General features: G+C 30.8%; 2 protein-coding genes and 1 long non-coding RNA gene across 4 annotated transcripts; all 3 read right to left on the bottom strand.

Moving 5' to 3' along the window:
* Nucleotides 1–2,811: 2,811 nt before the first annotated feature.
* Nucleotides 2,812–10,191, bottom strand: LOC135124766 (uncharacterized). Of its 2 annotated transcripts, none has more exons than XM_064049983.1 (4): nucleotides 10,101–10,191; nucleotides 4,627–4,782; nucleotides 4,449–4,567; nucleotides 2,812–4,391 (listed from the first exon to the last, which is right to left on the bottom strand). In XM_064049983.1, exons 3-4 carry the CDS (start codon nucleotides 4,494–4,496, stop codon nucleotides 3,081–3,083), a joined length of 1,359 nt encoding a protein of 452 aa, XP_063906053.1. In that variant the 5' UTR covers nucleotides 4,497–4,567; nucleotides 4,627–4,782; nucleotides 10,101–10,191; the 3' UTR covers nucleotides 2,812–3,080. The 2 variants fall into 2 exon arrangements, with proteins under 2 accessions (XP_063906053.1, XP_063906054.1); XM_064049984.1 differs by having other exon boundaries at nucleotides 4,627–4,697; nucleotides 10,101–10,190.
* Nucleotides 10,192–10,561: 370 nt separating this feature from the next.
* On the bottom strand, nucleotides 10,562–11,234 carry LOC135124765 (uncharacterized). Its single transcript, XR_010279829.1, has 3 exons — nucleotides 10,987–11,234; nucleotides 10,750–10,931; nucleotides 10,562–10,704 (listed from the first exon to the last, which is right to left on the bottom strand). It is a non-coding gene; the product is annotated as an uncharacterized LOC135124765 (long non-coding RNA).
* A 2,322-nt stretch (nucleotides 11,235–13,556) lies between these two features.
* Nucleotides 13,557–14,290, bottom strand: LOC135124764 (acyl-coenzyme A thioesterase 13-like). The gene is made up of 3 exons (XM_064049982.1): nucleotides 14,129–14,290; nucleotides 13,848–14,029; nucleotides 13,557–13,793 (listed from the first exon to the last, which is right to left on the bottom strand). The coding sequence occupies exons 1-3, from the start codon at nucleotides 14,207–14,209 to the stop codon at nucleotides 13,640–13,642; spliced, it is 417 nt and encodes a 138-aa protein (XP_063906052.1). The 5' UTR covers nucleotides 14,210–14,290; the 3' UTR covers nucleotides 13,557–13,639.
* Nucleotides 14,291–14,808: the final 518 nt, after the last annotated feature.

Raw genomic sequence — 14,808 nt, 5'->3', positions numbered from 1 at the left:
ACTGGAACATCGAAAACATGAAAAATCCCAAAATTGAAACCCTGCAAAATCGAGAAATCGAATCGAAAATTAGAAACGCCAAAATTTTAAAATTCTGAAACTCGAAAAATTGTAAAACACCAAACCAGAAAAGTTAAAAATCGAAAACCCGAAAAATTGAAAAACCGAAAAATGGAGAAATCGAATCGAAAATTAGAAACGCCAAAAATTGAAAAATCTTAAAACTGAAATAACAAAAAATCGTAAAATCCCAAACGAAAAGTTGATAAAACGAAAAACTAAAATGTCGAAAATCGAAAACTGAAAAATCGAGAAATCAGAAACTCGAGAAATGGGAAAATCAAAAAGTCGAAAAATCAAAAAACCGAAAATTTAAAAAACTGAATAAACGAAAAATTGAAAAACTGAAAAGTGGAACTAAAAAATTATCGAGAAATTGAAGTCAAAAACCCGTCAAATCGTAAAAATGATAATTTAAAAAATTCAAAAATTGCAGAATTGAAAAAACTGAAAAATCGAGAAATAAAGAAGTAGAAAACTTAAAAAAATTAAAAAGTCGAAAAATCGAAAAACCGAAAATTTTAAAAAGTGGAAAATTGATAACTTGATTAATCGAAAAATTTGAAAACTGAAAAATCGACAGTTGGAAAACTCGAGAAATAGGAAAATCAAAAAATCGAAAAATCAAAAATTTAGAAACGCCAAAAACTGAAAAATCCCAAAAGTGAAACATCGAAAAATTAAAAAACCCCAAAACTGAAAAATGGAAAACTTGAAAAACCGAGAAATAGAAAAACTAAGAAATCGAGTTGAAAGGGAAAATCAAAAAAATCGAGAAATCGAAAATTAGTAACCCAAAAATTGAAAGAATTGTAAAATTGAAATATTGGAAAATTGAGAAGAAAGCGAAAAATCGAAAACTCGAGAAATGAGGATATCAAAAAATAGGCAAATCTTAAAGTCAAAAAATCGAATAATCGCAAATTTAGAAAGGCCAAAAATTGAAAAATCGAAAAATTGAACAATCAACAAGCTGAAAAATTGTAAAACTGAAGTATCGGAAAATTGAGAAATCGAGAAATTGAAACATCCCAAAAGTGAAATATCGAAAAATTGATAAAATCATAAATCGAAAAATTGCAAAATCAAGGAAAAATTGAAGAATCGAAAAACTCCAAAACTGAAACATTGAAAAACCTAAAATTAAAATACTGAAAAATGAAAAACTTGAAAAATCGAAAAATTGAAACACTTAAAAACTGAAAAATCGAGAAATCGAAAACTCGGGAAATCGGAAAATAAAAAAATCGAGAAATTGATAAATCAAAATGAAAAATAATAGATACATCGAAAAGTAAAAAAATCGTCAAATGGAAAAACCGAAAATGTAAAAAATGGAAAAATCAAAAACCAGAAAAAACGAAAAATTGAAGAATTAAAAAACTGAAAAATCGAGAAATCAAGTAGTCAAAAACTCGAAAAACTTAAAAATCCCAAAATAGAAATATTGGAAAACTGTAAAATCCATTAATCGAAAAATTGCAAAATCGAAGGAAAAATTAAAGAATACAAAAATTGAAAAACTCCAAAACTGAAACACCGAAATATTTAAAAATCCCAAAACTGAAACATTGCAAAACTATAGATCGTAAAATTGAAAAACTGAAAAATTGAAAAATCCAGAAACAGGAAAATCAAAAAATCGAAAAATCAAATTGAAAAATCGTTGATGAAATATCGGAAAATTGAGAAATCGAAAAATCCCAAAAGTGAAATATCCAAAAATTGATAAAACCATAATTCAAAAATTGTAAAATTGAAGAAAAAATTAAAGAATCGAAAAATTGAAAAACCTCAAAATTGAAACCTCGAAAAACCGAAAATTTAAAAAACTAAAAAATGGAAAAACTGAAAAATCGAGAAGTCGAAAGCTCGATAAATGGGAAAATCAAACAATCGAGAAATCGAAAATTAGTAACCACAAAAATTGAAAAAAATCGTAAAATTGAAATATCGTAAATTGAGAAGAAAACGAAAAATCAAAAACTCGAGAAATGAGGATTATATACAAAAAATAGAAAAATCTTAAAGTCAAAAAAACGAGAAATCGAAAAATCGCAAATCTAGAAAGGCCAAAAATTGAAGAATCAAAAAGCTGAAAAACTGTAAAACTGAAATATCGGAAAATTGAGAGATCGAAAAATTGAAAAATCCCAAAAGTGAAAATTGAAAAATTGACAAAATCATAAATCGAAAAATTGCAAAATTGAGGAAAAAATACTCCAAAACTAAAATATCGAAAAACCGGAAATCTAAAATACTGAAAAATGGAAAACTCGAAAAATTGGAAAACTGAAAACTCGAGAAATGGGAAACTCAAAAAATCGAGAAATTGATAAATCAAACTGAAAAATAATAGAGAAATCGAAAAGTAAAAAAATCGTCAAATGCAAAAACCGAAAATTTAAAAAATGGAAAAATTAAAAACCAGAAAAAACGAAAAATTGAAGAATTGAAAAAACTGAAAAGTCGAGAAATCAAGGAGTCGAAAACTCGAGAAGTGGGAAAATGGAGAAATCGAAAATTTGAAACCCCAAAAATTGAAAATTTGAAAAAATCCTAAATTGAAATATCGAAAAAAGAATGTGAAACCTTCTCGGGGGTGCCAAATGCCTTTTTCTTTTTAATGTGAAACCTTTACTGGGGTACCAACTGTCTTTTTTTTTCTTTGTGAAAAGAAAATGACGTGGTTTTGATCACACTATATTTTTACATATGGTACAATACATATATTATACAAAATAACGTCGCTTTATATAACAACAATAAAATGTTACAGCAAAATGCAGAAAACCCTATAAAACTTTTTTTTTTAACTTTAAAAATTCAAACGTATCTAAATTTTAGGCACACTATTGAAACACTTTAGATACAACCCATATAGAGTTCATCTGTTACCATTAAGGCCCCGACTTTAGATTTAGTGCTCTCCAGGGCTACATAACAACAGCTTACAAATATAATCAAACATTTTGGATACATAAAAGTGCGAACGCTGTCGTATTGCTCGCTTCGCTCGCTTACTCGCGCTGATATATTTTCCTCTCCAAAGCCAAAACACTTTTCGCCGTCTTGTCAACACGAAGTCCGTTCAAAACTGTGAGGAATTCCTTCGCAGTCGACACACCAAGTCCCTCCACAATCAATCTTGTCTCAACATTTCTGCTCAATTCCACCAAAGAGCAAACCCTCGGCAGCCTCATCACTTTCTCCACGAAGTTTTTCCTTTCGCATAAACCCAAACACAACTCCTTCAGTTCCTCTTGGTTGAAATAATCGAAAAGCGTATCCAGCGAATTCGTCTTATTACACAAAACCGTTTCTAACTCTCTGAGTTTGAACTTCTCGTACACTTTGGAGTCATTCTCGAAATGGACGTCAGAATCGTGGACAACCACAGGCGCGACACCAGCGTGGTGTTTCAAACACTGGATAAATTTCGGGTCGTGGAAGTCCACTCCTGGTTTATAATGTAGATAAACCATCACCGACAGCAGTTCTTTCGAGCTCACGTTATCGTACACGTCCATGTGCAACAAAATCCGGAACAAATCGTTGTAACCGTATTTATAATAGACGAAGTTGAGGTCGTGGAGAGTCACGCGGAGGTCATAAGACACCATCAGGAGAACCCTCTTCGTGATTTCGTCTTCGTCGAAGACGGAGCTGAACGACGCGATGAACTGCGTGATGGTGTTGTTGGTGAATTCTGGGTCGGTTATATAGGAAGGAACTCTAACGACTTCCCTTTTGGCGTGTATGAGTTCACGACAAAGACACTCCCGGGACAAAACCATGTCTATAATTTCCAGATATTGATCCATGTTGGTGTCGGACACACGAGATGGGAGTTTTATCCTATAAAAGAAGTTCTTGTCGATTGCGGCTTTCACGACGTGTTCGAACTTGTCCAAGAAAATTATTAAGTGTTTTTTTATCAAGAGGTCGAAATGGCGACAGAAGCAATTCAGTGCGGCGTTGTTGTAAGTCACTTTTTTGACGACTGCCATGAGGCGCGAGAAGAACGAGGAGTTCCAGCACATCGCCAGGATCATGGTTTTGAACGTGACGGCACAATCATCCTCGAAAGCGTACGGGAAAACAATGTCTAGCAGTAGCTCGCAGTTTTCGTGTTTTTGGAGCTCTTCTAAGGAAAACCCAGATAAGAAGCCAGCATATCTATGTGCGTGGGGGTCGGGTTTGGCGATTAAAAGTTTGCATATGTGTTCCACGTCTGCTCTTTTACAAGCGTCATCAAGGAACGAAAATCTGCGGATTTCGTAAGAGATTTCGATGCACAAAAAACGTATGGTAATCTGCAGTTTGTGGGCCTGAAAAAAAAATATACATACATCTAAACAAAATTCTCAGGTTTTAAAACTGTTTACCTCCGAATATAGTGTTATTTCGTCCCTAGACCAGATCGAGTTCCCCATAACATTCAGCAAAAAAAATTACACATAAACACATGAATTCAGTTCTGCAATTCGTTTAAAAATTGCCTCCACTACAAAAAAAATCAACTTTTAGTGCAATAAAATCCGATTGAACGTATTTTTGACGTACCTTTTCCTTCAGACAAGTCGACGCCAATGTTGGATTTCTGCTCCAGTTGATTTGTTTGATACGTTTTAGTGCTATAGGCCACCAACAAAACACACGTTATCAATTTTTAGCATGAAACGAAGAAAAATTCTAGAATTCTCCTTAAATTTTGCGTCTCTACAAAAATTCAGTTTTTTTACATTAAGCAAGTTTTAGCCCCGCCCACCCTCCCTTTTTTTTTCTTAGAAGATACGTCATTTACCAAAATCAATCTTATCTTAACAAGTACTAGCCCCACCCACCCGCCCTGTATTTTCTTGGAAGCTATGACGTCTGCACAATCTGTCTTATCTTAGGAAGTACTAGCCCCTCCCACCCGCCCTTTATTATCTTAGAAGGTACGGTTAGGGACACGGAATTTCAAACGATAACCAACTTTCTGACATTTAAAAACATTGTAGTCTTATACCTTATTGTCATTATGATTGACAGGTCGTTTGAAATTCCGTGTCCCAAACTGTATGTCATTTATCAAAATCAATCTTATCTTAACGAATACCAGCCCCGCCCACACGCGCTTTCTCGTTCTAACGATTTTATCTCTCTTCAGTTGAGATCCACCTTTTATTCGGACTAGAAAAAATGAATCACTGAAATGGTGGCGAGGTGGGTGGGCGGGTTGAATTTTATGTTCCTTTGTAAAGTGAGAATGGGATCTAATAGAACCTAACTGTTTATAAAAAGCGTTAATCGTAATTTTTTTGTTACACTACTTATTTCTTTTATTTCTGAAGAACAAAATGAAGAACGGGTGGGTGGGCGGGGCTAAGATTAAATTTTTCCTACAGAATCTTTTATAAGTAAGCAATAGCCCTGCCCAGTCACCCCCTCTTCATTCCACTGATTACTCTTAATATGGTTCAGTCCCATCTTAGCAAGTTTTAGCCCCGCTCACCCACCCTTTTTTTACTTAGAAGTTTCTTCTTGGTACCGTCTTCCTAAGCTTTCATAACCACGATTGAGTATCAATTAAATAAAATGTAATATACACAGAGTCTATAACAAAATAAAGAATTCAAATATGGGTATCTCAATTTTTTCAGATTTTAAAAATAACCCTGTTGCGATTTTTTTTGTGGGCCCTTTCATTCCTAAGAAATTTCAAGAAAATTGGAATAACTTGGCCACGTCGCATCGGAATTTTCAAAATAAATTATGGTTATAAAACCTAAAAAAATAAAAATGTATAGGATTTCTTGTTTGTGTGTTACGCCTTAAAAACGGAACGCTCAGTAGAGTTTAAAATAACTTTGGTAAGGTTCTTAAAAAACTGTGCAACTTTAGTTTTGGTATTTTTTTCTAATTGTAATAAAGAATCGAATAATTGAAAAACTCAAAACTTAAACGTAGAAAAACCGAAAATTTAAAAAACTGAAAAATCGAAAACTAGGAAAATAAAAAAATAGAGAAATCGACAAATCAACGGAAAAAAGAGGAATTGAAAAGTCAAAAAATCGTCAAATCGGAAAACCGAAAACTTAAAAAATGAAAAAATCAAAAACCAAAAAACCGAAAAAATGAAGAAACTGAAAAACCGAGAAATCACGTAGTCGAAAACTCGAGAAGTGAGAAAATCAACAAATCGAAAAATCAAAAAATTGAAAAACTGAAAATTCAAAAATCGAAAATTAGAAATCCCAAAAATTGAAAAATCGTAAAACTGAAATATCAAAAAATCGTGAAATCCCTAACCTGAAATATCGAAAAGTTGATAAATCGAAAAACTAAAAAGTCGAAAATCGAGAAATGGGAAAATCAAAAAATCAAGAAATTGTAAAGCTGAAATATCCGAAAATTGAAAAGCCGAAAAATTGAAAAATCTGAAAACTGAAATGTCGAAAAATTTTAAATCCCAAACCAGAAATATAGAAAAGTTGATAAATCGAAAAACTGAAAAGTTGAAAACCGAAGAATTAAAAAACTGAAAAATCGAGAATTTGAAAACATGAGAAATGAGAAAATTAAAAAATCGAAAAATCTAAAAGTGAATAAATGGAAAAGTTCAGAAATTGAAAAACTGAAAATATATCGGAAAATAAAAAAATCAAAGAATCGGTAAACTGAAATCCCAAAATTGGAACGTCGAAAAATTGAAAAGTCGAAAAGTTGAAAAACAGTAAAATTGAAAAATCGAAAAACTGAAAAATCACAAAACTTAAATATCGAAAAATTGCAAAATGAAAGAATCGAAGAATTGAAAAACTGAAAAATCGAAAAGTTGAAGCATTAAAAAATTAAAAATTTAGAAAGGCAAAAAATTGAAGAATCGAAAAGTTGAAAAACAGTAAAACTGAAATTTTGGAAAATTGAGAGTCGGAAAACTGAAATATCGAAAAATTGATACATGCATAAATCGAAAAATTGCAAAATCAAAGGAAAAATTAAAGAATCGAATAATTGAAAAACTCCAAAACGGAAACATCGAAATATTGAAAAATCCCAAAATTGAAACATCGAAAAACGATAAATCGAAAAATTGAAAAATCGACAAGTCGGAAGAACTCAAGAAATGGAAAAATAAAAAAATCGAGAAACTGATAAATCAAACAGGAAAATAATCGAGAAATCGAAAAGTCAAACAATCGTCAAATCGAAAAAATCAAAAAATCGGGAAATCAAGAAGTAGAAAACTCGAGAATTGGGAAAACTAACAAATCGAAAAATCTAAAAGTCGAAAAATTGAAAAATCGTAAAAAGAAAAGGAATTTGAGAAACCGAAAAATCGAAGAACTGAAAAATTTATTAGTCGAGAAATGAGGAAATCAAAAAATAGAAAAATCTTAAAGTCAAAGAATCCAGAAATCGAAAAATTGAAGAATCAAAAAGTGGAAAAATTGTAAAACTGAAATATTGGAGAATTGAGAAATCGAAAAATCGTCAAGACGAAAAATCGAAAAATTGAAAAACTGGAAAATGGAGAAATCGAATCGAAAATTAGAAACCCCACAGACTCAAAAATCTTAAAACTGAAATATCGAAAAATTTAAAATCCCAACTTGAAATATGTATAGGAAAGTTGATAAATCGAAAAACTGAAAAGTTGAAAAGCGAATAATTGAAAAACTGAAAAATCGAGAAGTCGAAAACCTCAGAAATGAGAAAATTAAAAAATCGAAAATTGGAACGTCGAAAACTTGAAAAGTCGAAAAATCGAAAAGTTCAAAAACAGTAAAACTGAAATATCGGAAAATTGCAAAATCGAAGAAAAAATTAAAGAATCGAAGAATTGAAAAACTGAAAAATCGAGAAGTCGAAAACCTGAGAAATGGGAAAATTAAAAAATCGAAAAATCTAATAAGTCGATAAATTGAAAAATCGAAAATTTGGAAAGGTCAAAAATTGAATAATTGAAAAGTTGAAAAATCTTAAAACTGAAATAACAAAAAATCGTAAAATCCCAAACCTGAAATATCGAAAACTTGATAAAACGAAAAACTAAAATGTCGAAAATTGAAAAATCGAGAAATCAAAAACTCGAGAAATGGGAAAATCAAAAAGTCGAAAAATCAAAAAACCGAAAATTTAAAAAACTGAACAATAAAAAACTTTAATAAACGAAAAATTGAAAAACTGAAAAGTGGAACAGAAAAATAATCGAGAAATTGAAGTCAAAAACCCGTCAAATCGTAAAAATGAAAATTTAAAAAATTGAAAAATCAAAAACCAGAAAAATCGAAAAACTGAAAAATTCCAAAACTGAAATATCGGAAAATGGATAAATCCATAATTCGAAAAATTGCAAAATCGAAGGAAAAATTAAACAATAGAAAAAACCTAAATATTGAAAAATCCCAAAACTGAAACATTGAAAAACGATTCAAAAGTCCAAAAATCGAAAAACGGAAAATTTAAAAAAGTGTAAAATTGATAACTTGAAAAATCGAAAAATTGAAAAACTGAAAAATTGACAATTTGAAAACTCGAGAAATAGGAAAATCAAAAAATCGCAAAATCAAAAATTTAGAAAGGCCAAAAATTGAAAAATCGTAAAGATGAAATATCAGAAAACTGAGAGATCGAAAAATTGAAAGATCCCAAAAATGAAATATCGAAAAATTCATAAAACTATAAATCAAAAATTGTAAAATGAAGAAAAAATTAAAGAATCGAAAAATTGAAAAACCCCAAAACTGAAACATCGGAAAACCGAAAAATTGAAAATCTCAAAAATCGAGAAGTCGAAATCTCGATAAATGGGAAAATAAAAAAATCGAGAAATCAAAAATTAGTACCCCCAAAATTTGAAAAAATCGTAAAATTGAGAAATCGAAAATTTGAAAAGTCGAAAAATTGAAGAATCAAAAAGTTGAAAAATTGTAAAACTGAAATATCGGAAAATTGAGAAATCGAAAAATTGAAAAGTCGAAAAATCGAAAAATTGAAAAATCGAAGAAAAAATTAAAGAATAGAAAAATTGAAAAACTCCAAAACTGAAACACCGAAATATTGAAAAATCCGAAAACTGAAACACTGAACAACGATAAATCGAAAAATTGTAAAATGGAAAAATCGAAAAACCGATAATTTAAAAAACTGGAAAATTGATAACTTGAAAAATCGAAAAATTGAAATACTGCAAAATCGACAGTTCGAAAACTCGAGAAATAGGAAAATCAAAAAATTGAAAAATCAAAAATTTAGAAAGGCCAAAAATTGAAAAATCGTAAAGACGAAATATCGGAAAATTGAGAAATCGAAAAATTATCTAATCTAACGATTTTATTTCTCTTCAATTGAGATCCACCTTTCATTCGGACTAGAAAAAATGAATCACTGAAATGGAGGCGGGGTGGGTGGGCGTGTTGAATTTTATGTTCTCTTGTAAAGCAAAAATTGGAACTAATAGAACATAGACGTTAATCGTATTTTTTTCTCTTATACTACTTATTTACTACATTTATTTCTTATTTCTGCAAAACAAAATTAGAGAACGGGTGGGTGGGCGGGGCTAAGTTTAACTTTTTCATATAAAATCTTTAATAAACAAGCAATAGCCCCGCCCACCCACCCCCTCTTCATTCCAGTGATTACTATTAACTTAACTTTGCGGAGTAGATCGAAACTACCTACTTGATTTAGAAATTAAAACAAACCTACAATTTCGGGTATGCAATGAGATTAATTTAACTGATGATAATTTTCAAGGTCCTTTCACTGATAATGGGTGAATATTTAAAATTAGTATAAATGGCATAAATTAACCATTATAAATCTCCAGTGAGAAATTACCAAGTGTGAATGATGTAATAATTATAGTAAAAAAAGTTATATAAAAAAGTGAAACCTGAGTTCAATCTTAACATGAAGCGAGAATTTACAGTGAAACATAAATTAAGTCCGTGATTTCAATGACCTGTTCTCTCTAATCTCTAGTTATTTTTGGAACATTTTTATTGGTGGTGTATATAACCTCATTTTTTATATATAACTCCTACCTGTCAAAAGTTTTACAAATTTCCACACATTATACAAATTAAAACGCACCGGAAAAACACTGACAATAAACGGTAAAATTCTTTTCAGTTACGCAATTGTTACGTCTTTTGATTTTTTCTGAAAATGTCAAATTTGTCGCTGTTTTCGCATTGTTGGAGCCAATCATACGAAGTCTGGTCCAACCAATCACATAATCCGGCGTTGTTTTTCGTCTTCGCACGAAATCTAAATTTTAAACTCAAGACATTTACTGGCTTACATAGTAAATTAGGGAGTTTACGCCGAACACTCTCTATAATAAAACGATTAGACAAAATTGGATTTTTAAACCTATTGAATCAGGCCGTCTAGTTGGCTGGGAGGAGACGCCCTTCGCGCCGCTGTCGCTATTCTTGTGGAAATAAGACCGTTTAAAAATTTTAAATATGTAATTAAATTAAAAATAAATCATCCAAAATATACTTCGTGTGGATTCCTCTAACCACCGCCTCCCCAGACACCTTATCTCTCATTTCCACCTCCAAAAAAGCCAAGGTTTTCGCTGATTTTTGCACCCACCCATCTATTAGTAAAGTGTCTCCGCGCAGAACCGGCTTTAAACAACTAAAACAATGTTTAAATTCATCGAAATATTTCAATTCCACTTGCCTAATGTGCATGTCCGTAGACACATGTGTATTAGGCACTTTCGTCATAAGAGCGAACCCAGAAATGCAGTCCATAAGTGTGCTAGTTAACCCTGTGTGTAAAAAACCCATAGTGTTCACATGTTCATCTTCGATTTTTAATTCGACGGAACATTTACCATTTCCAACTGACAAAATCTGCATCTGCATCAACAATCAGTTAATTTTTCGAAAAACCATTTTGGTAACTGTGTATTACCTTGTGTATGACACGTCCGAACGATTTTCGTCCTTTTATAAATTTTAAAAGACCAGCCACATCTTTAAGGACCCCTGACATTACGGATTTTCAATATACTGGATTGTTCACATGTACAATCGCACGCAAATGTTTTGAGCCTATGGGCGGATCGTTTTTGCCTGCCCTCACCGAAGAAGGCGGTCCAAATCCTTCAAGGGCAGAATTTGTAGGTAGGCTCAAACTACAACGAAATTCACATTTTACCCTATAAAATTTTATTGACAATAGTTATATATACATTTGGTAAGAACTATTTATGGCTCACACCAGTTCTCTCGAATTTGTCGGAGATTTAGCAGGTAGTTGTTCCCATAAAATAATGGTCACTTTCGTTCGTGAGTAACGATGGTCCGGACATGAATTATTTTGCTTTCTAACATCTTTCGACCAATTGTTCCGTATAAAAAATTCCATCACTTTTTCAAATAAAATACTCTTAAAAAAAACGATATTGTCGTTGAGTGACATGTAACTGGCATAATAATAAAAACGTGCCATTTTTGTTAACTGATATTTTTTTCATAAATGTCGCAAAATTATTAAATTTGTATAATCATCCCCAATGTGATGACGTCACTTCAAATTTATGCATAGTAAATGGGTTTTAAATTGTATACAGTACCATAGTCCTACAGATATAGTTTATGACTCCGTGTTGAGTTTTTATCCAAAACGTCTAGATTTTTGGAAAAAAAATCAAAATTATAAAACAATATTTTGCAATTTAATTTTGAATTTGCAAAATCGAATACTTTGAAATCTTGCAGATGTTTTAAAATCATGATAAATATGATACATTTTTAATTAAAATATATTTGCTTATCCCCTCTAAAAAATTTATGACGTCACCTCAAAATTTTGCAGAATAAATCCTATCTTAAATGTATAAAATATGATGAGTTTTATACTTGTGATTTGTCACTGTATTAATATTTTTTAGATTTGGTTATACAGGGTGTCTCAAAAAAGTTAATGACTGAGTCAATTTATTTTATTGAAGAAATCAAGAATAGCAAAACTGAATACTTTGAAATATTGTAGAGGTTTTGAAGTTTTTGTAAGCATGGTAACTTTTTCGAAAATTTGATTAATCAAATATGCGCAAAATCAAAAATCGGAAAAACTGAAATTCACTAATGGAAAAAACAGAAAATCGAAAAATACAAATTGTAAAAATCGACAATTGAAAAACGGGAAAACCAAAAAATCGAAAAGTCAAACATTTGTAATATTGAAAATTAAAAAAATCAAAAACAAAAATAAAAAAATCGGAAATTAAAATAATCAAAATATATAAAGTAAAAAAAATTGCAAAGCCTAAAAACTGAAACAAACAGAAAAATCGAAAAAGCAAAAAATTGGAAAAACAAAAATTCGAAAAATCTAAAATCGAAAAAGTGGAAAATGGAAAATCTGAATAAAGAAACTTGAAAATTCTGAAAATTGGAAAATCGAAAACCAAAAAATCGGAAAGTAGCAAAATTGAAGTCTAACAGTTGAGAATGGAAAAATTGAAAAACCGAAAATTCTAAAAATCGACAATGGACAAATTGAAAATCGCAAAATTTAAATTGAAAAATTGAACATTGAAAAATCGAAAATTCAACTACTCTAATTTTCTAAAAATCGAAAAATCATAAAACTGAAAAATCCAAAATTCTAATCATCGAAAGTCTGAAAACTGAAAATCGAAAATTCTGAAAAGCGGAAAATAGAATATCGAAGAATTTAAAAGAAAGAAAATTGAAGTCTAAAAACCGAAGAATGGAAAAATTAAAAATCAAAAATTCGAAAAATCAAAACCGAAAAATTCAAAGATTTAAAAAGAAAATCGAAAAATCAAAAATCTGAAAATTGAAACTCGAAAATTTGGAAAATCGAAAAGTAAAAAAATTGAAGTCTAAAAGCTGAAAAATGGAAAACTGAACAATCGAAAATTCGAAAATCAAATATCGACAAATCGAAAAGCCGAAAAATCGAAAATTTGATAAATCAGATATGCGAAAAACAGAAAATCTGAAAATGCAAAACTGGAAAATCAAAAATCTAAAAATTGACAAGATTTCAAAGTATTCATTTTTGCAATTCTTGATTTCTTCAATAAAATAAATTGACTCAGTAATTTTTTTTTGAGTCACCCTGTATGCATAAACGAATCCAAAGAATATTAATGGAATGGTAAATCACAAGTATATTCTGAACATTTTAGACAGGGTATTTATAAAATTAAAACTAATTCAGAGTAAGTAATTAAGTATTTATAAAATTAAAACTAATTCAGGGGAAGAATTTGGTCAACACGTAAATTTCGTTGTAGTTTGAGCCTACCTACAAATTCTGCCCTTGGACGATTTGGACCGCCTCCTTCGGTGACGACCGGCAAAAATGATCCGCCCATAGGCTCAAAACATTTGCGTGCGATTGTACGTAAGCATTAACTGAGTACATATGTACAATAACGACGTTAATTATACCTATATTTTAATGCAAATGGACATAATAATAAATAGAAAATTTAGTTATCACAGTTTTTATTATTCCTCGTACTGGTGGTAATAAAACAACAAAACACACTTCGTGACACCAAATTACATGCAAAAAGATATCGTTATCACAAAATATATTTGGAGTGTGTGCCTTTAATTACTGTTTCCCCGGACGCCTTATCTCTCATTTCCACCTCCAAAAAAGCCATAGTTTTCCCAAACTTGTTAACCCAACCGTCTATAAGTATAGTGTCGCCTTTTAAAATTTTCTTTGTGAAGCTAAAACACTCTGACTTAAATTTGCTTAACCATGCTTATGTTTCCAGCACTTGCCTGAAGTGTATGTCAATCGATACATGTGCATTAGGTATTTTTGTCATAAGGGCGTACCCGGAAATGCAGTCGACAAGCGTGGTGGCCAATCCCGAGTGCAAAACACCCATGCTATTCACATGCTCATCTTCAAGTTTTAATTCAGCGAAACATGTACCGTCTCCAATTGACAGTATCTTAACCTGTAGGTTAACATTATTATTATTTTCGAAACGTCATTTTAACCGCGCAATTTAAATGTGTACTTTCGTACGACAATAATTCAAGAAATATTTTATTACCTTTTCTAAAACGCGATCGAACGATGTACGCCCTCTCATGTATTTTAACACACCGGCCACATCTTTTATTTTTCGCGACATTGTAGGTTATAAGACGTGTTTTATTAAATGCAACTCTAATGGTATCAAAGTTCAATGCCACAGTTAAGGAGTGTTGTAATCTAACACAACAAAAACGTACTCGTAACGTACGTAAAATTTGTCTACTATTTAGTTTATCTTTGGATAAATATAGTTACATGACTCAACACATTTTCAGCTTAATTTTGTCCGCAAGTAAATGTCTCTTTCAGTCAATCAGTCTATACAGTGCCGCATACTTTTCCTGGTTCTTTACTATCAAAGGAAAGATTTTGCCGCTGCGCAGTAACAATGTAATCAACTAACACGGCAAGAATTTAACTGTTGAATAGTCGTATTTGCGTATTTTTTATTTAAATGAAAAAAATGGATTAGGAGAAAATTCTAATTATGAAAACAAAACCCATGAAGCAAAAAAATACAATAAAACCCTTAAAAATTATATTTAGCCTTCATAAATCATAATCAAGTTATAATCATCAGTATATTTTTTATAATTAAAATACTTAATATGTAATCCCTATGTACACCAAAATTTTAAACATTTGATCTTATAGAACTCTGGTGTAATATGCCATATTTTACACATCGTGATTACA

This window comes from Zophobas morio, unplaced genomic scaffold (assembly GCF_036711695.1).
Source record: "Zophobas morio isolate AGI-343-1 ecotype UQ-CSIRO unplaced genomic scaffold, CSIRO_AGI_Zmor_V1 ptg000008l, whole genome shotgun sequence".
NCBI lineage: Eukaryota > Metazoa > Arthropoda > Insecta > Coleoptera > Tenebrionidae > Zophobas > Zophobas morio.
This window is presented reverse-complemented; position numbering and strand designations above follow the sequence as displayed.

Bases quoted from the DNA above. Each gene is read 5' to 3' on its own strand.
- LOC135124766 (XM_064049983.1), bottom strand. From the start codon at position 4,496: ATGGGGAACTCGATCTGGTCTAGGGACGAAATAACACTATATTCGGAG. The intron at 4,392-4,448 runs GTAAACAGTTTT...TTTTTTTTTCAG, and splicing joins AAATAACACTATATTCGGAG to GCCCACAAACTGCAGATTAC.
- LOC135124764 (XM_064049982.1), bottom strand. From the start codon at position 14,209: ATGTCGCGAAAAATAAAAGATGTGGCCGGTGTGTTAAAATACATGAGA. The intron at 14,030-14,128 runs GTAATAAAATAT...GTTAACCTACAG, and splicing joins TCGATCGCGTTTTAGAAAAG to GTTAAGATACTGTCAATTGG. The intron at 13,794-13,847 runs GCAAGTGCTGGA...AGAGTGTTTTAG, and splicing joins TCGATTGACATACACTTCAG to CTTCACAAAGAAAATTTTAA.